At 39.7% G+C, this 23,005-nt stretch overlaps 1 protein-coding gene and 1 long non-coding RNA gene across 4 annotated transcripts; one reads left to right on the top strand and one right to left on the bottom strand.

Annotated features, from left to right (window-relative positions):
* Nucleotides 1–5,093: 5,093 nt before the first annotated feature.
* Nucleotides 5,094–13,053, bottom strand: LOC145424392 (uncharacterized). 2 transcript variants are annotated; one of them, XR_013905455.1, is made up of 3 exons: nucleotides 12,937–13,053; nucleotides 10,421–10,510; nucleotides 5,094–5,856 (listed from the first exon to the last, which is right to left on the bottom strand). It is a non-coding gene; the product is annotated as an uncharacterized LOC145424392 (long non-coding RNA). The 2 variants fall into 2 exon arrangements; XR_013905454.1 differs by having other exon boundaries at nucleotides 5,683–6,123.
* LOC113027950 (pinopsin-like) lies at nucleotides 10,643–22,028 on the top strand. 2 transcript variants are annotated; one of them, XM_080297656.1, is made up of 5 exons: nucleotides 10,643–12,639; nucleotides 13,056–13,175; nucleotides 18,568–18,893; nucleotides 19,300–19,533; nucleotides 21,385–22,028. In XM_080297656.1, exons 1-5 carry the CDS (start codon nucleotides 12,264–12,266, stop codon nucleotides 21,634–21,636), a joined length of 1,308 nt encoding a protein of 435 aa, XP_080153782.1. In that variant the 5' UTR covers nucleotides 10,643–12,263; the 3' UTR covers nucleotides 21,637–22,028. The 2 variants fall into 2 exon arrangements, with proteins under 2 accessions (XP_080153782.1, XP_026033591.2); XM_026177806.2 differs by lacking the exon at nucleotides 13,056–13,175.
* Nucleotides 22,029–23,005: the final 977 nt, after the last annotated feature.

The raw sequence follows: 23,005 nt of genomic DNA, 5'->3' as shown, positions 1-23,005 counted from the left end.
CTGAATGCAATATAAACTACAGATTATATTATTAATGCAATGGTAATAATGATGATTATTTAACAATAGCAGTAAAATAATTTCCCTGCTCCACAGAGATATATAGATATCTTCTTCCTCTACCCCCCCCCCCCCCCCCCCCCACAATTTTTGCACACGTCAAGGAGCGTGTCAGGCTACATTTCACTGTGTGTTATACTTGTATAACTATGCACGTGACAAATAAAGAACCTTGAATTTAGTGTTTGTGTTATTACGAGTGCTAAACAAGAAGAGTTCCCAGATGGCACAGTGGACACATGTGTGACTGCTGTGATTAAAGCATCTTTCTTTCAGCTTAATGAGTGAACCGTCAGCTCGTTCATACACACGTTAAAGTCCGTTTGGCTCAACACCACCGAACAGAGGCAGCAATATAACATAGCTAACATTAACAGTGCTTTGAATCCTGCTTTTGCCGTGATATTCAGGACTGCCAACCGAGCAGAATCACTGACTTTCAGCTTGTTGTGTTTGTGGATATATGACTGACTTTACTTATCCATAAAATTATCACATTCTCTGTAGGATTAAGGTCGACTATTGAACGGCGTATATTTTAAAGTAAAGGCTTTAAAACAAGGTTACCGCTGAAAGTACAAACATCACTAATGTCACATAACTCTGCCGACATGTGGCCAACAGTAATGTTTTAATGTTCTTCATTATTAAACATTCGCACATAAATAAGTGACATAATATTCAGTACTTACTTTTAAATGTTTACTCTTCGGCTGCCCTGCTTCAGCCATCTGCCGTTTTTTTTTTTTTTTTTTTTGAAAAAAATATCCACACCCACCGCCGCACTATGAATTCTGGGATATGTTGGGCCACGAATGATATAGCTGACCCATCCTTAAAATTCGGGGAAATGAAGGACGGTTTTTCGGCCGCATTTGAAGCAGCCTTTGAATTTGGACAGCCTTCGTCATGTTGCTGTGACGTATTCGGCCTTCAAATGCAGCTTTGAAGGATGCAGACCCTGAATTTGGACACGCCATATATCAGGGGTGTCAAACTCCAGCCCTGGAGGGCTGGTGTCCTGAAACTTTAACTTTTACCCTGCCGCAACACACCTGAATAAAATTAGTAGGTCATTAGCAAGAGCACAGAACTTGACTGCATGCTGAGGTGACAACCCCCAACTCTACTCAAGCAAATTTAAGTAAATGAAAGTGTTTGGAAAAATATACTCCTAAAAGTATTTTATTCTATGATGTTCATTAAATCATGAGCTGCTGTAACACAAATCAAATGGCTGAATTGCCACCTCAGCGTGCACTCAAGTCTTGCTAATGACCTACTAATTCTATTCAGGTGTGCTGCAACAGGGACCCATTTAAAAGTTTCAGGACACCGGCCCTCCAGGATAGGAGGTTGCACACCTTTATATAGAGCAGGGGTGCCATTCTTTTTATGCAGCGTCTCTTCCTCAGGCAAAATGGGACAAAAAAAGAGATTTAAAGGACTCTGAAAAGTCAAAAATTGTAAAAAGTCTTTCAGAGGGATGCAGCACTCTTGAAATTGCTAAGATATTTGGGTGTGACCACAAAACCATCAAACGTTTTGTTGCAAATAGTGAACAGGGTCACAAGAAACGTATTGAGAAAAAAAGACGCAAATTAACTGAGAAGAATCAAATGTGAAGCTACCAGGAACCGATTATCCTCCAGTGCTGCCATATTCCAGAACTGCAACCTACTCGGAGTGTCCAGAAGTACAAGGTTTTCAGTGCTTAGAGACATGGCCAAGGTAAGGTAGGCTGAAACCCGGCCACCTCTGAACAAAACGCACAAGTTGAATTGTCAAGACTGGGACAAGAAATATCTGAAGACAGATTTTTCAAAGGTTTTATGGACTGATGAGATGAGAGTGACTCTTGATGGAACAGATGGATGGGCCTGTGGCTGTATCAGTAACGGACATAGAGCTCCACTTGGACTCAGACGCCAGCAAGGTAGAGGTGGAGTACTGGTATGGGCTGGTGTTAGTAAAGATGAACTAGTTGGACCTTTTGGGGTTGAAGATGGCCACAAAATCAACTCTGAAACCTGCTGCCAGTTTTTAGAAGACACTTTCTTCAAGCAGTGGTACAGGAAAATCTTTCAAGAAGAAGAACATTCAAGATCATGATTTTTATGCAGGATAATTCTCCATCACATGCATCAAAGTACTCCACTGCATGGCTAGCCAGTAAAGGCCTTAAGGATGAAAAAAAAATAACGACATGGCCCCCTTCCTCACCTGATCTAAATCCTATTGAGAACCTGTGGACCCTGCTTAAATGGGATATTTACAGTGAAGGAAAACGGTACACCACTCTGAACAGTGTTTGGGAGGCTGTGTTTGCTGCTGCACAAAAAGTTGATCATCAACAGATCAAGACACTGACAGATGAATGGAAGGCTTGTGACAGTTATTGAAAAGAAGGGTGGCTATATTGGTCACTGATTTTTTTTTTTTTTTTTTTGACATGCCAGAAATGTTTATGACTTTCTTAAACATTCAGGTTTAGGTTCATTAACATTTTGGATTGACTGAGAGCACTGTAGTTGTTCAATAATAAAATTAATCCTCAAAAATACAACTTGCCTAATAATTGTGCACACAGTGTACAGCTGAGGATGGAGGACTTCCCCAGAGCAAACACTCACTCAAACCAATGGCACAGAGACAATAATAACCACCATTGATGCTATCAGCAAAGTGCCAGTCCAATTTATTTTGAGAGGTATATGTCTATCTTCTCATGTTTTCATATTTTTTTAATATTTCAATCTTTTACAATATCAACCATATGCTCTGAATTTAAATTATAGTTTATATTCGGGGTGATCTTCACAGTGAGTGAAAATATTGTCTGTCCAAAGTTGCATCACTAGTTTGAACTGTGTCATGGCTCACCTCCAACATAGACACTGAAAAAAGGAATTCAAGCCTCAACAGATTTATTAAAAACACAAAGCTGGGAGTTGACGGTAAGGGGATGGTTTAGGTTACCTGATATGGCAAGCTGGTGAATGTTTCTGTACTGCCTCTGCTATGATTGGGCAGTCAGCTAAAATCTGCCTACAGTTTAGCCTCCATGAAGACTCTGATGGCAGGATTTTTGGTTCACAGGTTTAATGACCCTGGGAAAGGTGAAACTGCAACATACAGTACAAGGAATAATCACTTCTACTGGTTCACCATGTATAGTTATAACAATTGAAAAACCTACATCAATTCCCTTTCTAACTCAAATATAAATATGAAATTTTGATTCTAACATCTCTTGCTGTGATGAATTGCTTGCACATTTAATATGTGTGACTCAGTGATTGAGTGCTAGCATAAATCATAGGATATTGTTTTTATCATTAATTTTGCAGAAAATCTTTCTTCAAAATAAATGATCCATATGCACAAAAAAATAAAACAAATTTGTACAAAATCACAGTGCTAACTAGCTTAGATCACCATTGCACAAGCCTTGTCCTCAATTCTTTAACTGACTTCCTGTTTACTGATGACATCTTTCCTGTTACATACTACACTGATTTTAAGGTGGTTGTGAGTTAAAAATAACATATTTAACATCTAAGAAATCTAAAACAACATTCTACCTTAAACTGATGTTACTTTTGATATCAGAAAACTCCCCGCCTGGCATGATTACAGCCACCACACTTACAGTTCAACACCTGACATCTGGAGGGAGAACAAGAACTATTCCTGTAAGAGGTTTCACAAACATTGTTTCTCCTCTGGGCTTGAAGTTTCTTCGTTGTGGTCGCGTTGGAACATTGGGCAATATGTTTCAGGATCCAGGGTCCTTCACTCATATCCACGGTGGAGATCCTGGATGTAGAGCTGTGTTGTGTCTCTCACTTTTGCACTCAGAACGCTGCCCTTGACCTTGAAATTCTTCTTCTAAGTGTGTTGATGCTAAACAGATTTTATTAATAATAATAATAATAATGAATTGGATTTATATAGCACTTTTCAAGGCACCCAAAGCGCTTTACAATGCCACTATTCATTCACTCTCACATTCACAAACTGGTGGAGGCAAGCTACAGTTGTAGCCACAGCTGCCCTAGGGCAGACTGACAGAAGCGAGGCTGCCATATCGCGCCATCGGCCCCTCTGGCCAACACCAGTAGGCAGTAGGGTAAAATGTCTTGCCCAAGGACACAACGACCAGGACAGAGAGCCCAGGAATCGAACCTTCCGGTTACAGATGCGCTTCCCAACCCCCTGAGCCACGGTCGCCCATTTTAGTTAATTATTCATTTGTTTAGGGTTTTTTTTTGTTTTTTTTTCTGGCACAAAATATCTTCAACAGAAACAGATGTTAGACTTTGACTGTTAGAGACTGAAATTTTAGAATATTTTCAGTCTATTCATGGATTTTAAAAAAAGTTATTTTAGCCTAAAAAAAAAAAAAAAACAAAAGAAAAAAGTTGGAAGTTAGAAGTTATGGAAGCTTGTTTCAGGAACTGAAGACTTTTTTTTCTTCTTTTATTGTCCATAAGTCAGTTTTGGGTATCTCAAAATTTGGACTGAGAAAAAAATGGAAATTTCTAAATAGTTTGTAAGTTAGAATAATGATATAACTTGAAATTCCAACTTGGTTTTCCTTGACAATTTTTCTTTAAATTCTTATTATAAATTTTAAAGGTGGAAATGAGCTTTCCTTCAACAACAGTGCTGTATGTAAGAAATATGTATGTAATCTGGAGGAAGAGCAACAGAGGTAGAGGGTGAAGGAGACTTGATTGTCTGCAGGGAAACTTTTCACACCAGAGAGGAATAAAAATGTCCTGCTGACAAACAGCTGATGTCCAGCTGATTATTAATAAAACAGCAGCTGACCTCCATACACGACCCCTTTTTCAGGACATGCAGTGGTTTTACAAACTCAGTCTGTTTTTAGTTGTCTGTACTGAAGATCCGAGGAAAAATATTACATTTGTAAAAGCATTTAAAAAACAGCATTCATTAAAAAAAATAAAGTCAATAAATTATACCAAATAAAAACATGAATGGAAATAATGTATAAGCAGCACAACTTAAACATCAAAAAAGAGAAATGCCTTTAATTTTGCGAAAAACATAAAATGAAATTAAAAAAGCCTGACCAATTTATTTTCATACAATAAATTAGAAAACTATTAATACAATATACCTGAAATGTTTATTTATAGAATACAAATAAAACATATTAAAAAAATAAATTAATAATATTCAAATTGGTTAAAGGATTTTGCTAAATGTGCTTTAGAAACAACCCAATAATGTTTTTTAATGCTCTGTAAATATTTGAATATTAATATTAAATATATAATATTCTTTTAATTTTTTTTTGAAGTGCTATGAAACTGATGTAAAAAAATAATTTTAAAAAAAGTTGTGAAAATATTGATAAGTCATCCAAATTATTTTAGAATAAACAAAATAAATTCTTGACAATTGTTAAAAAAATTCTTAATAAAATATATTTAAAAGAATCTGTTCAACAAATGTTGATTTAAGTCAAAGTTCTAAATAATAAAATGTATTCTATGGGTATCACTAAAATCTAAAATATGAAATAACTGTCAGAGAATATGTGAAATACAACTCTATACAAACGTAATGTAAAAAATAAGAAGCTCTCTGTGTTGTTTAAATATTTGGTCATGTTTCTTCTGCAGCAGGATTTTCTTATTTTTTCAAACTGAAGAAACAAAGTCAAGTGAAAGTCGACACGTCTGCAGCCCGCAGGAACATCATGCCGCTGTGGACGTTTTCACACTTCCTGTTTGGGAGTGACGGTGACGAGCAGTGCCTCAGCTGCCGGACAAACAAAACATCTGTATTTAGATCCACAGCTGCTGCTGCTGCTGCTGCTGATGATGATGATGATGAAGCCCTTGCGGAAGCTGCTGTCCTCCTGACCTTCACACCAACTCTTACTGCGACTCTTATTGTGTAAAGCAGACAAAAATAATTTATCTGTTTATAATTCAGACTTATTCATTTATTCATTTGTGCCTTTTCTGTACCTTTTTAATTAGATCAGAGTGTTTTCATGGCTGAACGTCATCCTCCTCTGAGACACTGAGTTTTAATGAAGAGTTAGATTTATTATTTACATCTTTAATTTTAAATGGGTCACCAAAATAAATCGGTATCACAGGTATTCTTCTGAGAACATGCCAACATCAGCCACCAATATTATTCATCAGTTACAAGCATTACTGCTGAAATAGGCTATTTCATTAGGGCATGTTATGTTCACTAACAGATGGTTCATCTGAACCTGATGGAAAAACCTAATAACTCTGATGAGAACATGTTTACCTTGACCTGAGTAGCATCGAAAGGAGATGACAGAACACACATCTGTGAATTTATCACTAGTCCTACCCGACCCAGCTCTTTAGAACAATACTATTAAGTAAATGATCAATTTGTGTTTGAGAAAACAGTAAATAAGCACATTTCACATGCTAAGAAAAAGAACAACCACCAGTCTTCACTAAAACTTCAAAACCATGCACTTCCTCTAATGTCCACTTGAGCCTCCCAAAATGAGTCAGTCCCCATAGTCTCACATGTTAAAACCACTAGTTTCCCCCTCATCTTAACAACAGAAAGGGGAGTGAGTTTCTAGCACATCAGGCTGAAGAACCAATCAGCTTATACGACGATGAGGTGTCCGCCATTTGGGAGTCCTGATATTGCTGTGATTATTATTTCTTATATTGAGATGATGAATGTTATTCTCTCACTGACAACTTAAAAAAACTTAGCCTGAAATCCACAGGAGGAATCAGTGGTGCTGAACAGACCAATCAGAGAAGTTGCGGGCTATTTTACAATCAGGACATGTCTTTGATTTCAATTCCATTTTATGTATATAGTGCTAAATCAAAACAACAGTTGCCTCAAGGTGATTTATATTCTAAGGTAAAGACACTACAGTAATACAAAGAAAACAGAAAACCCCATCATATGACCCTTTATGCGCAAGCACTCTGGCGACATTGGGAAGGAAAAACTCCCTTTTTAACAGGAAGAAACCTCCAGCAGAACCAGGCTCAGGGAGGGGTGACTGGTTAGGGGCTTCAAACACATCAAGCAGTACAGTAAACTTAACAAGCATTAAAATGCACACTAACACCAAAGTAATAACAATAATCAAGTCATCCTGATAATTTTAGAAACTTTTTTGTGGATAACAAGGTTAAAATAGATGTTGTATTGTTCTTAATTTCTCAGAGTCATGCAGCTGAGAATCTTTTACACCCTCTGATTTGAGGGACTGTACAGCGCAACACTCCCAAGTGTTTATTTAAGCCTGACAGTTGTGGATCGGTTATTGACTGAATCCTAGGAAGATTTTAAGAAAACAGCCTTGAGCCTGGAAAATAATTCTGCAACGTTAGAAACCTACTTTATTATCCAAACATTTTACGAGGTCAGGATTAGAAACTTCTGCGTGGCTGCTCTCTGTGACTCTTTGCTTCTTAAATGTCATTAACAGTAGCCCTGCAGCGCTCTAGTGGCTCTGGATGTCTGAATCTCCCAAGGCACAAACATTTGTGTCCTTTCCAACATCTGGATCAAATCACAGCTGCAAACGTTATGTTCTCAGTTTGTCTTCAGGGAAAAAAGATGAAAAATTAAGAATTCAGCTGACAGCTTCCTGAAGGAAATGCCGCTGTGGATCACATGACCCTGTGGTTTGACCTTCAGGAGGCGATATCAAAGGAAAGCTGATCTTCAGGATGTTTTTCTGTCATTGTGATATCACAGAGAGATTCAGTAGCCTCCTGAAACCCAACACTCTGCTATTATCATGCAGGAAGAAGAATACTCCCACTCAAGAAGGACATTTGTGTTGGAAGGACAATTCTCCATAACCCTTAGCACTAAAACTAAAGAGCATCTCTTTAAAACAAGCAGGTGGACACGTTGGATCCACAGGTCCATATCAGACCTTTAAAGTGATTTTGACTGTTAAAACAGTGTTAACAATTGTAGAGTTCAGGGTGAAACCAGCCCCACCAGATCCAGTCTTTTTGCAGCCTTGCCTAGTGGACTCTGTAAAGTCTTTCCAATTCCTGGTAATCATCATCTCCAGAGACCTAAAGCAGCAACTAAACATGAGCTCCTTCATGAAGAAGCAACTGCAGAGCATGTACTTTCTGCAGCAGCTGAAGAAATTCAACCCGCTGAAGTCAATGATGCTGCACTTCTACACTTCTACTCGTTCATCACAGAATCTCTACCCACCTCCTTCATCACCATCTCGGATATTTAGATTACTTAGCCTATACATCTCTGTGCACCACCAGAGACTGAGTCTAACATTCCTCAACTTGACTTCAGGATTTTAATGTTCCCTGCAAACATGAAAATGGGTTCAATATGTGCCCACTGGTTTGGTTCTGCTTTGGACTTGGCCTGCTACCAGTACTTGTGTCCTGCTTTTCGTGTTTCATAAAGGATCAGAACAATGGTCTTCTCAGGGTAAGTCCACCTCAGTGGAAACATGGAACTGTTTAAACTGTGTTGATTGGCAGGTTGAATCGATTTCTTCTCTCTTCATATTGATCAGAAAACCTTACATTTCACCCAGCTACTTCATAGTTAATATCAGCATTTAGAGATGGAAAAAGACTTCAAGCTTCTTTACAGTTGGTCAGTTTGCAGGAGGATCTGGTTCAAAAATCTAATTCTTCCTCAGCCTCTGGTCAATTTTTAAAAGAACCAAATAAAAAGTCAGTAGTAGTAAATGAGGGGTTGTAGGAGTTGTGTTTGCACACATGAAAAAGACATTTGATGCAGTCAGCCTGACTGCAAAGAAAATACTGTTCAAGACTTAAAGGAGAACCATTAATTCTTGAGAGTTCAAGTGGTGTCCCGCAAGGTTCAATATAAGGCCGGTTTTTTTTAAAGCTCTTTTGTTTTTAATTATTGATGGTGTTTTCATGTTGTTTGATACTGCTTGTTGCTTCACCGGACATTTTCTCATGTCGCCATCAGACAGCTTCATCAGGAGCCACACAGAAGAAGCAGCAGCAGCTCGATTTCAGGTGAGAATGAAGACAAACGAGAGTTCCTGTCCTTTTTCCTCCAGCTGATCTGACTTGCAGGCACAACATAAAAATAACCTGATTAGTCGAGTTGGTGTGAAAATAAATGTCAGTGTTTGATGGCTGGCAGCTGTGGACTCTTCCCTTCCCGCCTCGTCTTTCTCCTTCTCTACTTGTTTGAATCATGATTTAGGAGAGATGAATATAATGGAGTCTACAGTGACCGTCATCTATTTCTGCTCTTTCACTCTCTGCGTAATTCAGCTAAGAGTTTGATGCCTTGCTCTGCAGCTCCTCAGCGGACCGCCTCTTTCTATCAGCGTTTCCAATCCGAATGTCTTCCAGCTATCAGCCTTCATCAGGTTAGAAGATTGGATGCTGGAGGTGCTGACAGCTGTGCTCCCCAGATGGAACTGCTTGGGGAGCTCGGCCATGTTGTTTTCTCCTTCATTGGATTCTCAGAAACGGGATGGATACTTCAGGGAAATGAGGCTCAGTTGGGCATTTGAGTTACTTCTCTGCAGTTCTGGATTCCTCAGACCTGACAAAAACATCCTCTGCCAAGGCCAACATCCTTGGTTATATTTTTAAAGAAAATGATGGGTATTTGGACTTCCTGCTTTTGTGATCCACCTCATCTGAGTAAAATTAGACTGACAGTCACTAAAAACCAAGTTCAATGCATTACAGTGTTTAAAGACCGAGTCAGTCTGGAGGTGGTTTTTTAAAGCTTTTTTTTTGGGGGGGGGGGCAACTGCATGTTTATCTCAAGCTTCACAAGTTTATCTCAGTTTATATCTTTTGAAATGCTTATTAAAAGACAAGCAGTTTTTTTTAACACGATTTTACAGTTTGTGTTGTTATTTTACTTTTATTGTGAAAGATTCCAATGTCATAGTTTTTACACAGTCAGTTGTATTTCTAAATAAGCAGCTTTTACATAGTGACTCATGTCTGCCAATCTTTAAAAATGAACAAGAGTTCAGTTTTGCTTTTGGATACAGAGGTCAGGCACACACTGACGTCAGGTCTGCTCCTGCCCATGTTATGTGACCAATATAGGTTACCATGGTGATTTATCCAGGTAAAAAGAGAGCCAGTTTGGTGACACAGAAACTTAACTTTAAGCCTGACATGGCTCGCTACTCCACGAACCTGGCTTCATAGTACACTCCTCTGGACCCTCTATCAATTTTCAGGTGAGTTAAACATCGGCTCATACCTACGCATCACACATTGTGGACGAGTTCTGATTTCAGAAATCTGAACTGAACCATTTTAAAAACATGGAAAATAAGATTTTAGGATAAAACCTGAAGAAGGAGATTTCCCCTTCATCATCAGCTTGTCTTCTTCAGAGACCACGTGAGTTCTGAGGGACCTGACACGCTTTCCTTTTCATCCTGGGTGATGGCAGAGGACAGAAGAATGTCATCAATCACATGTTTCTTCAGTTTATTGCAATACCAAAACTAGCACATACACCCTTAGTATTATTATTTATTTATTTTTATAAAGCCACATAAGACATTTGAAAATTCAAAATGGCTGTTTATTCTGAAGAAAAGAAAGACGTCCTGAAAACCAACCAGAAGATTCCTTTTTAAATGACTGAAGCGTCAACTTTTATACCTGACAGTAGAGAAGTTGATTGAAAAGGGTTTTCACATGATTTATTTTTTAACTGCAAGTCTGCATGTCAAAGAGCACAAGAACCTCAAAGGGAACTGCCGCTGATGCACCTGTCAGAGTGTGAGAGTTAAAAAGTGTTTAATGTACAGCAAGTTTAACTGTTGTTCTATGAAAACTAACACATTTTACAAGAGAAGTGTTTTAGAGACAGCACACTGCTGAACTCCAGAGCGAGAGAGGAGAGATCTGTTTACAGTCTTAACTTTTATTTCTCAGGACAAAAAAGGAGGGATTTACAGCTAAATAAAAACTGACACGTAACACCAAAAAACAAACTTTAGTTTTAATTTAAGCTGAAAGAAGTTGGGAAGCCAAACCTTCCGAACATCAGGGTGAATACTAATGTCAAACTGGTTACTTACAAACATCAAAGTCATTTAAATCATGCAGCAGATTATGAAATGCTGCTGTCTTCGCTAGTCGGACCATAAAATCTTCATCAGTAAAACTAAGTATTGTTTTTATTTTCATGTATGACACTGGGACTGGGACTCAGTCTGACACTCTCAGTGAGCTTTGGCCCTGCCATACTTGCAGGCAAACACTGCTGCATCTTTATACCTGCGAACACTTTATAGTTTATTTTAGTCAATTTTTAATTCTGTGCTTTAATATTTTTTTCCTTTTGTCAATTTTGTGTTCTGGTTGATATTTTTAGACCCTGTAACACGGCACATACACCAAGCATAAAGTTTTATTTGGTATTCATTACTGCACTGTCATGACATCCTTACATGTTTGACCTGGTAGTTGAACTGTGCGGTGAATCTAAAAAATTAAAGTCATTCAAACCTATTTTGTACCTACATTATAATCAGTCCAGTCCTTTTTGGTTACTTAAATGATCCTGTTAGAGCTGTGATGTCACATGTGTTTCCTGTTGGTCAGCTCTCTCTTGATAAAGACATTTTTACTTTTCTTACATTTTGTTTTTGTTGCTTTTTCCTTTTTATCCTTCATAAATGAAGGATATTCAACAGTCACTCTGCCAAAAACAGATCGCAGTTTCTACCCTGACATGTCCTCTCTCAAAATGAGCTGATATCACTCATGAGAGAAATGTTTGACATGTGTTTAATAGATTATAGACCAACGAGTCATTTACAATGTTTAAATAAGGGCAAAAATGAATTTTTGGCACAACGCCTGCTCTGAGGCAGCTGTTCTCAGGTGTTCTGCCTCCTGTCATTTGAAACACAGTTTCCTCACTCTCTCTCTGTGTGTCGTCACTCCTCTCTCTCCCCTCTGTATTTAAAGTGTGTTTCGCTGTGCTCGGAGCTGTGAGGAGTATTTCTGCTCTTCCTCAGCGGGTCCTCGGACTCCTCCCTGCCCGGGGATTATCAAACAGCCTGATCCGAGCGGGGGTCTTCAGCAGGAGGATGGCGCAGAGCGCAGCGCGGAGGCGCCATGAGAAGCTGAGCTGACTTGGATCCACTCAGAGGAGAGCAGGAGGAGCACAAGGACATGTTCTCGGAGCTGAGCGGCTTCAACCTGACCTCTAACCTCAGCGAGCCTTCCACCGCTCCGGGTCAGGAAGGGGACGAGGAGTGGAGAGACGCACCGCTGGAGCGGCTGTCGCGCGGAGGTCACGTGGTGGTGTCGGTGTGCCTCGGCTCCATCATGGTGTTCGGCTTCCTCAACAACCTGCTGGTGCTGGTGCTGTTCTGCCGCTTCAAGAGCCTGCGGACGCCCGTCAACATGATGCTGCTCAACATCAGCGTCAGCGACATGCTGGTGTGCGCGTGCGGCACCACCCTCAGCTTCGCCTCCAGCCTGCAGCGCCGCTGGCTGTACGGCCGCCGCGGCTGCATGTGGTACGGCTTCGTCAACTCGTGCTTCGGTAAGTGTATGTACCCCTGGAGCCTCAGAGCCCGAGAGGCTCTGTCAGGTTACCGGTCTGAGCTGACCAATCACTGGCTTCATTTAAGAGCAACTTTAAAAAAAAGTTTTTCTGTTGAAACAAACAGTTAAACTTAATTTTAAACTTTATTTATAAACACCAAAAGTGAAAAGATTATGTCAACGTTTCTGCGCTTTATTTTGAAAAGTCTCCAACCAGACTCCCTGCAGCTTTCAGAGGTTTAAGAAGCGGTCCTCTATTTTTTCATGCTGCCGATTTTATTCAGTGTTTACTTACTTTACAGCTTTATTTATTCCATATTTTCTGTGGATCCAGCTGCACTTTATTCGCTTTACATTTGAGCAGTGCACAGGTTTGATCCTGATGTTTTCTTCTCCCACCTGTTGAGTTCTCAGGGGTCACGTGGGCCATGTTTCGTGAAGTGGGTGGAGATGCAGATAAAGTGCAGCTGCCTGCTGCAGATAACAAACCTCTGTCCGAACACGGGACCTCAGGGGACCCACACATGAGCTCTGGTAATGTGATCAGAATCAGCTCTGGGTGGTTTTATTAAATGTAGCACACAACAGAAAATAATCAGACCACAGGAAGTGGACTGTTACCTGCTCTGTTCTCACCTGGGCTCAGTTTGAGCTACATGGAGCTGCAGCTTCAAGACTTGTATAGGCTCAGTTTCACAGACATGGATCAAGGCCAGTCTGGCTGGTTAGTAACTAGGGCTGGGCAAGGCTGGACTGGGACAAAAAATCGGCCCGGGCATTTTGACTAGAGACCGGCCCACCAGGATAAAGATTGAAAATGTGACGTCATTCAGGGGTAAAACCGCAAAGGATTCTGGGAACTTGTGGCAAGAGGTACTAGCGCACGCAGGCTTTCAATTGAACTCAGTTATACAGCGATAAAAAGAAACCCAAAAAATGTCAAGAAGCTGTTGTATTATTAACTGCAATAGCCGGTCGCATGACAGCCACGGAAAGCCGACGGGTAAACAGATCGTTTTTTTTTTTTATCGGATTACGTCGTTGAAGAGAAATTTTTTAAGCCATGTTTCCGAAGTAAGAGCCGACGGATGGTCTGGATATACCAAATATAACGTCTCAGAACACTCCAGCTCACATGTTAGTCTGCTCCAAGCATTCCCACAAAGGTCAGAGTTTTGTAGTAGTTAATACGTCGTTTTTCTTAACATAATTGGTGATATAGGTTACAAGCAAGTCTGGCGCTGAACAGAAATTGTCGCGCTATGCTCCTTTATTTATTGTGCATTAATAGTGAATTGTCCTGACACAATATTGCGTTTCGCTTCTGTTATCACCATGGTACATTGACAAAAAACATATACTTTTATTCACAGGGTAAAACAGTTGTTTTGTATCACTAATTGTCCATTGCGATTACAACATACAATATTATTGTCACTGCTACATTTCTGTAATGCTACCAGAAATTATTTCCACTACTAATTAATTACCGTTGAGCTCAAAGGTTATATTAATAAACGGTTAACGAATGTGTATTTATGACGACGATTTGTGAGACTGGTAAACTTACCTCTGTTCGTACGATGGTCTTTCGTTCTACACGGTGCATTTCAAGGTCCTGCACCCATCCGTCGGTAAACTGTACCTGGGCTTGTTGCAGTGACCTGAAGTTACTAAAAACTTCATGAGTGTATGCACTCACTCCCAGAACCGTATAATTATAAATCTGAGCGTGGTGAAAGTTGGGCAGCACGCTGACGTCTTTTGTCCACTCTGTGTGCTCGTAAAGGTCTGACCCTTTCACTCCGTTGATTTTTTCCTCGTATCTTTTCTTTGTCTTTTCATCGAGTCTGTCTTTGTACGGACCGGCATTGTCCTCCTTTTGTTTTGTACATTCCTTTTTTGTGCGGCAAAGAAAAAACAAGAAGGTATTGGAACCGGAGATTGAACGTTTTGCGGTGCTGCAAATGCTTGCATTTGATGCGGTACTTTGATTGTTTTGCCACTAGTTCCCGGCATGCAATGCGCGAAAATCACGTGATTGCTAAACAAGGGGGCGGGTGCATCCGGCCTCCTCGGCTGTAATTGGTCCAGCCCAGAGTCGATCATGACAAACTGGCCAATCCAACACCTTTCATTATATATACCCTTCCTAAAAAAAAAAAAAAAAAAAAAAAATCCATCGGCCCATAAAAACAAAAAATCACCAGCGGCCCACCGGGCAAATGCCCGGTATGCCCGATGGCCAGTCCAGCTATGGGGCTGGGTATCGTCACTGATTTCTAGAATCGATTCGATTCCGATTCACAAGGTCCGATTTGATCCACGATTCGATTCGATTTAAATCTGAGAAATTTTGCCTCAGACAGTCAGAAATATTATAATTCAGATCAGTACATTTACATATTTTTGTATCTATAAAAAGGAAGCTGACACTCGCAAGACTCTATCAAAAGTGTGAGCATCACAGTAGATGCCTTTGTGTCAAAGTAGCTGAAGATAAAACACAGAAAAACATGAAGGTGATTTTCCTGGCCTGGGATTTTATAAAAATATTCTGCAGTACATCAAAAACGAAAGAAAACCATTAATCAACATATGAACATTACCTCTGAAGTTACAGCAGTTTTATTACAGACACAGCTAAGCGTTTTGCATTTTGTATAATTTTAAAAAGTTTACATTTGTTCAGAAGCCTATTGAACAGCAGAAATGAGTCTTTCTTTTCAGAAGTAAGTAAAAGGGAAAAAAAAACGGCGGCCGACAGCGCTGTAAACAACAGTAGACTTGTGCGTAACAAGCAAGTGAATAATGCAGAAAACAGATTTTTAGACGGGAAACTGTTCTTGAAGTATATAGAGAAAGCGAGAGAGAGCGAGAGAGAGCTGTGAATGAAGTGTGATTTTATCATGGTGCAAGCAAAACAGCAAAAGTCAGAGGGAATTCATGACGATGTTTATGTGAAGTGTAGTTTGGATCTTCTTTTGCTGCTGGTTCGGTCAATAATGTTTGGAGAGAGATAAAACCAACAGCTTTAGAATCAGTGTAAAAAGGGCGTAAACACAAAGCGCGGACCCGCCGAAACATTGGAATCAGCGAGCTGTCGGCTTTCAACCCCGACCGTGTCCGTGCCGTCGGGTGAGAAAGGCGACATCTCACTGATTCTGATCCGTCGGCGGGTCCGAGCTTTGCGTTTACATCTTTGTGCAGAATCTGTGTACCTGCTCTCATTTACTGTTTTAGCTTTTCGGTGGTTCTTGAAATTTTGTGAGGTTTAACCTGAGATTCTGGCGTTTCGGGCATTTTAAAAAAATCAATTCAGGATTTTAATGAATCGATATCACGTTATCCAAGCCAGAATCGATTTTAATCGATAAATCGATTATCAAAACCCACCCCTATTAGTAACCTTGGTTGTTGTTAACAAGTACAACAAATTTAGATTGGCATCAGAAAAAAAGAAATAGTTAAAAACAGCAAACAGACAATAACAACAATAATAAATACACACCTGAGGGAATGATTGTGCAAAGTGCAATGACAGTCCTGAAAGTTGTTATCAGTGCAATGCGGGAAGTGGGGGGGGGGGGGGGGGGGGGGGGTCAGTTTAAGCAGTACTGGATTTGTCTGTGCCTTTTGCCTGATGGCAATTTTGCAGCTCAATCCAATTCATTTTTTTTATATGGCACCAAATCACAACAGCAGCCACTTTTTCTTTTAAATAAATTATTAATTACTGATAAACTGTTGAGGTATTAAAGACTTCTTGGGTATAGTGAGAAAAAGATTATGATTATTTCCAACTTTTCTTTTGATGAAGCGCCAATTTACCTGTCGCCATGGTGACATCCCCTCTAAAGAGCCTGGACAATATAGCAGCTGGAGGCTCAGTTTATACTTCCAGTTGATCAATATAGTTTCAAATGATGCTGAGGGTTACAGTAAAAAAAAAAGTGACAGGTTGTTTACCAAACAGCAGATCAGGTGCATCAAGTCAAGTAAGGACATAAAACGTGGATGGAGAGGACCCTAACCTACAAGCAGCCACAGAAAAGCTTCATTCAGACAGATATGAAGAAAACCATTTCAAAACAGATCCTGATCCACCCACCCAGCTTCTTAGGTTTTTGTGCATAATGTGATGTGATAGGTTTGTAGCATAAACCCTATTCGCTGGAACGTTGAAGACAATATAATTACACTGCAAAGCAAGACACAAGGTTCTGGTTTACTCATGCATGAGGGAGGTGTCTGGCTGGAGCCAAGTGTCGTCCCACCACTTGACCTCCGTCAGAGACTCTCAGCCAGGCTCCCCATAGCACTCCTTTTATTGTGGTTACATGAATATGCATAGGTTCATTAACATATGACGTCTTACATAGGTATACATGTGAACAAAGAATACTGTGTGTGTGTGTGTGTGTATGTAGGTGTGTGTGTGTGTATGTAGGTCAAGATGTGACCCTGTGAAGCCTCCCTAAAGCTAGTGCCAGGATGTCTGAGTCCATCTAACAAAAGGCTCTTATACTTAAACAGATATACATGTGCTTGCTATACCATAAATCAACAAGAAAAGATAAACTCTCCTAGGGAGTATGTGATTTATACCAAGGACACTCTAGAAGAACGGATGCACTCCCTAACACACAGAGCTGTTACTTTAGGATGAAACATCCTTTCAATCCACCAATGATTATATACACTTCTAAGCATATATGAGTAAATATTTCTAAGCATAAATGACAATCAACAATACAAATCTAACATGATGTCAACAGTATAACAGGCAGAGGTCACGTCCAAAATCAACAGACCAGAACATTCTCATGCATCGCAGCACACTCTACGAAAACATGTTGCAGTGGAATGAGCTCTTCAACAGCTGGATTGAAAACTATCCAGAATGCTGTATTTGTCCAGAACAGCTGTAAGCTGCTCAGCCTGAACCTTTTCCAAAATCTTAGCAGTAAACAGTAATTTAGAGAAGAGTATGTAGCTGCTAAGAAAAGAAGGGTCAGCTTATTTTTTAAGTGGGTGGATAAGAACATTCTTAAAATAAATAGGAACTTGACCAAAGACCAGTGACGTGTTGATTTTAGTGACCACAGTGGCTGTTAGGCTGAAAGACATTTTTTGAACAAGTATGCTGGTATAATGTTAAGAGAGCAGGAGCCTACTTTCACTGAGACAACTAATTTTACCAGCTCAGGTAAAGGAGGTAAAAAATAACAGGCTGACCTGGGGTAGGAACAGGCACCAAACAGGAAGATGCCAAATATTATGTCTCACATTACAGATTTTTACTACAAAGAAAGAAAGAAAAATAAATATCAAATTTTATGACTGTTTTTTTTAACATTGACCATTGTTCACTGTAAATAGTCTCAGCAGAATTAAGGCAAATCTATTCAAATTACAATTTTTGATGCTAAACATGATTTAGTTACTGCACAGAGCTCAAATGGAGTCAGTACTGAAGATGTGAAAGCTGAAGTAGTGGTGACCCCTCCACACTATCATGATTTGCACTTATCTGCCCCTCTAGACTGAGTGGCAGGTACAGTAAGTGGACTTCCAGGGTAATTCCTTTATTTATGTTGCCTTTAAATTTCTGTCAAGAGTCGGTCATTCCCAGTTCCAAGGCAACATACCAATCTGCTTACTGCTGAAGATCACAGTTTTTATGCAGTATATGTTTTTGAAATGCTGCTCTCTGTGGAATTATCATTCTTATTCTTTGTTTTTACTAAGGTTACTGTAGCCCTGTAGTTATTCTGTTTTTTAATCTGCTCATGGCTGCTGGATTAAACTTGAGCTGGAGTCCATTCATTTTTCTGCATGTTAACGGATGTATTTTCTTTATTTCCAAATTGTAGATGAGTCCTTTTTTTAAGTTAACCTGATCACATCCTGTCTTTGTTCTTAGGCATCGTCTCCCTGATCTCTTTGTCCATCCTGTCCTACGACCGCTACAGCACTCTGATGGTGTACAACAAGCGGTCGGCGGACTACAGAAAACCCCTGCTGGCAGTGGGGGGGTCGTGGCTGTATTCGGTGATATGGACAGTGCCCCCCTTATTGGGCTGGAGTAGTTATGGCCTGGAGGGGGCGGGGATGAGCTGCTCGGTGTCGTGGACTGAGGAGTCACCTCGCTCACATTCATACATTATCTGTCTGTTTGTGTTCTGCCTTGGGCTCCCCGTCCTGATCATGGTGTATTGCTACAGCCGCCTGCTCTATGCCGTCAAACAGGTGGTTCACGTTCACAGATGCTGAACATCTGGCAACTTAATTTATAATTTATATTTTCAATACAATAACGTCAACTAAAAGAGTTTTTAGTAGACATGTGTGTATATATTATATATTTTATATATGTTACATATATTTTTTTCCTTTAATTAAATTTGCATATTTATTTACATTATTCAGTTTATTAATTTATAATTTGCTATTTTAGGTATTTACACTTTTAAAGATATTTTTACTACCTAAATATTACAATATTTGTGCTTTGTTGCTTCTGACAGGGGTTTTTCTGTCTTTATCTTTTATTATTTCTGTATACTTATTTATGTTCTATTTTCGTGTCATGAGATTTTGATGGGACAATTTTGAAAATGTTTTAATGATAAAGTCCCTTCGTCTTGTCTGTCAGGTGGGTCGTATCAGGCGGACAGCAGCTCGTCGGCGAGAGTTTCACATTCTGTTCATGGTCATCACCACGGTGGTGTGTTACCTGATCTGCTGGATGCCATACGGCATTGTTGCCATGATGGCCACCTTTGGCCAGCCAGGACTCATCAGCCCCGTTGCCAGCGTCATCCCTTCAATCCTTGCCAAGACCAGCACCGTCATCAACCCTGTGATCTACATCCTCATGAACAAACAGGTGAGTGCTGGACTGAGCTGTTATCAGGTAGAAACAGGGCTTAAAATACGATTTGTCAGTACGGTAGGTAGGAGCACTGACACACTGATGAGGAAGAAAATAAAAATGCTAATAAATTAAAACATGCACCAAAAAAGTAAGATGAATAAATAATATTTTCTAATTTTTAATGTAGATTTTGTGATTTTTTTTCCAACTTTCATTATATACATATTAAAAAAATGTGTAGGAAAAACTAAACATATATATAAATATAATGAGTAAATGAACATTTTTATGTTCATGTTTTTTTTCTTTTTGAATATTTAATTTAAGTGAGACAGAGGTGTGGCAGGATTGTTTTTTAATTTAATCTCAGTGCAAACTACATCAGTATGATGCCTACACACAGACAGAAACACACATGATGTCATTAACAAAGTACATCACAATGTTTTCTTTTTTTTTTTCAAAATCGTATATTTATTTAAAACTGTATTTAAAAAATGAACTTTAAATAGCAAATAAATATTCCATACTTTGAACAACCTAGCTCTCTGAAGCAGGGGTGTCAAACTCCAGCCCTGGAGGGCCGGTGTCCTGAAACTTTTACATGTGTCTCTGCTGCAACACACCTGAATAAAATTAGTAGGTCTTTAGCCAGACTATAGAACTTGGCTGCATGCTGAAGTGGCAACCCCTAACTCTACTCTACTCAACTCTACTGAATCAAATGGCTGAATTGCCACCTCAGCATGCAGTCAAGTTCTATAGAATCTTGCTAATGACCTACTATTTGTATTCAGGTGTGTTGCAGGTGGGACACATGGAAAAATTTCCTCGAGGACTGGAGTTTGACATCCCTGCTCTAAAGGAATAAGAAGGAAAAATAGAAAATAAATTCTTAACATATCTAAAAAACTGAAAAAAAATATATTGGTTGTAAATATTTTAAATATTTTAATTGATTCTACATGTACAAAGATATACAGTTACACCTTAAAGTTTTAATGGAAGATCAAAAAGTAAGACAATTGAAATTAAAAAAAAAAAACGATGTTGCTTTTTTTGCTTGTTTTTTAATTAAGAACATCTATTCAACTCTTTGTTAACATAAGTATCAGCGAGTCACATGGCAGCAACTCAGTGCATTAAGGCATGTAAACATGGTGAAGACGGCCTGCTGAAATTTAAACTAAGCATTAGAATGAAGGAGAAAGACATTGTGGGAGCCAGATCCAGATACTGCTGCGACTTTCCCACATAATCATCTCTACAGTTTACAGAGAGTAGTCTTTAAAAAATTTTTTAAAAATCCAGTGAGTGGCAGTTCTCTGGGAGAAAATCCCTTGTTGATGCCAGAGTTCAGAGGAGAATGTCCAGACTGCTTAGAGCAATTAGAAAGGAAACAGGAGCTCAAATTACCGCTTGTTACTACTAAGGTATGCAGAAGAGCATCTTTGAATGCATTCAGCCATGTCTCAGCGGTTGAGGCTGGTGATGGTGCTACAAGTTGTTTTAGAAAACAAATTAAATTTAATTACACTGATAAGCAAAGAAACATTTGGTTTATTTTGTGAATAGCATGTTTGCTCAGTAAGAGACTATCTGCCTGGAGATAACATCAACATCTGTCTGTTAATGAAGCAGGTATTATCATACAGAGCGAGTTTGGACTGGAGAGCTCACAAACTCCCATTTACATCGTAAAAAATATACTTTCATGGCATATCATTTGGCTAATCAACAAACTTCAGATGAGGTTATTGGGTAAGTGAGGATGGAGCTTAAGACAGAATAGCTGCCAACACTGGCATTGACATATATTATATTAAAACCACTAACAAAAACAAAAACAAATCTCTTTGTCAGTTCTACCGCTGCTTCCTGATCCTGTTCCACTGTAAACACCCACTGACGGAGGATGTACAGTCCTCCATGCCCTCCAAGACCACCATGGTCCAGCTGAACCGGCGCGTGTTGGATGGCAGCCCCGCCGGGCCATCTGGTACCAAACCCATTGTGCAGGAGGTGGAAGGAATCAGCGCTGCAGAATCTGACAAAACCGACCCCGTAGAGCTGCCGCTGCCACCCCTCCCACTGCCTCAAATCTCCTCCTCCTGACAGCCCTAAGCACTGACTGTTCACTGAAAAGTGGGGCCAGCAAATGTCTGTTTTTTGAACCCTTCAACCACCAACATCTCAGCTCATACTCACACCCATACTCATCACTTCTCAGTTTGTATGTGTTTCATTTTTTTTGGGAAACGATGAGGTCATACCCTAGATGCCAACCGTATTCAGCTGCTGTAATTATTGATTTAATAATGTGAGCTAAACTAATCTAACAGAAGAGTTAAATCCTGTTGTCGGATTCAACCGTTGAAATCAGAGGCTCGGTAGAAATCAGATTTTGCTTGTTTGTTTGCAGCCCTCAGACTTTAATGACTAATTTGTGGGTATTTTTCTATGGTCTGTGTCCTGTTGGTGTGTTGGGAATAAAGTGCTGTGCTCTGCTTTGACTCTCTGACTTTAATTTTAGCAGGCTCAATATGAGCGATGATTAGTAGTTCTGATGCATGCATGTCCTTTGATTTATTTATTTATTTTTTGGAAAACTACACAATTTCACTGTCCATAAAGAAGGCCACTAATACAAGATACGAGCTATTGCAAAGAAATGGAAGTTAAGGCCACTGTACAGGCCTGATTTTACAAACTTATGCTTGGTCTTAATGGCCAGGTCTCTTTTTTGCTGCTGCAAGTGCAACTAAAACAAGTTGTTGTCTGTGTTTCCACAAGCCCCGCTGGTTTAGAGACATATTCATCATGAAGAAAACAAGACAGTCAGCGATCGATCGATTTACTTGCAAGGGAGGCCTCGTCGGTGTCTACCACGACATCGGGGTCATTTACCACGAAATGACCCCGACGGCCTCCGCTTGCTGCCTTTTATTGGGAAAACAGTTCACACAATACACAGTAGTTTACACGTACCTCCCCTCGTAACCCCCCTTGGCACTGTATGTAGATGTGTGTGGGAGTGTAAGAATGTGTGTGTATGACCTCCTGCTGACCAAGGGTCATAAAAGCAGGAAGCAACATCACAAGAAACAGATCTTCCAGATAGGATGTGCCTGTGATAAAACACTACAGCCCCTACCCAGAACCTCGAGAATCTGGGGAGATGGACAAAGAATTCCTTTCATTACAGAGTTAAAACAATGTAGAGATGGTAAGCATAAAAATGACAACATTTAACAATTCACTTTAACAAAGTCACATTAGAAAATTCATCACTTACATTAAATGATTTTGACTCAGTCAGATTAGTAATTGAGCGCTGGTTAATAGAGCTACGTTGTACCTGCGGAGTGTTACTGAGCGGACCTAAAGCATCTTGAGCTGGAGCGGGGCACAGATTCAGAAGTCATTCGTCATGTCAAATGACAGGCGGATAAACTCTCAGGTTGGTAATAAATGTATTACCTGT

This window comes from Astatotilapia calliptera, chromosome 23 (genome assembly GCF_964374335.1).
Source record: "Astatotilapia calliptera chromosome 23, fAstCal68.1, whole genome shotgun sequence".
NCBI lineage: Eukaryota > Metazoa > Chordata > Actinopteri > Cichliformes > Cichlidae > Astatotilapia > Astatotilapia calliptera.
Note: the sequence above shows the minus strand (reverse complement) of the source record. Positions and strands in the feature narration are given on the sequence as shown.

Excerpts from the sequence above, each read along its gene's own strand:
- LOC113027950 (XM_080297656.1), top strand. The coding sequence starts at position 12,264 with ATGTTCTCGGAGCTGAGCGGCTTCAACCTGACCTCTAACCTCAGCGAG. Across the intron at positions 12,640-13,055 it reads CTTCGTCAACTCGTGCTTCG|GGGTCACGTGGGCCATGTTT; the intron begins GTAAGTGTATGT and ends TTGAGTTCTCAG. Across the intron at positions 19,534-21,384 it reads ACATCCTCATGAACAAACAG|TTCTACCGCTGCTTCCTGAT; the intron begins GTGAGTGCTGGA and ends TCTCTTTGTCAG.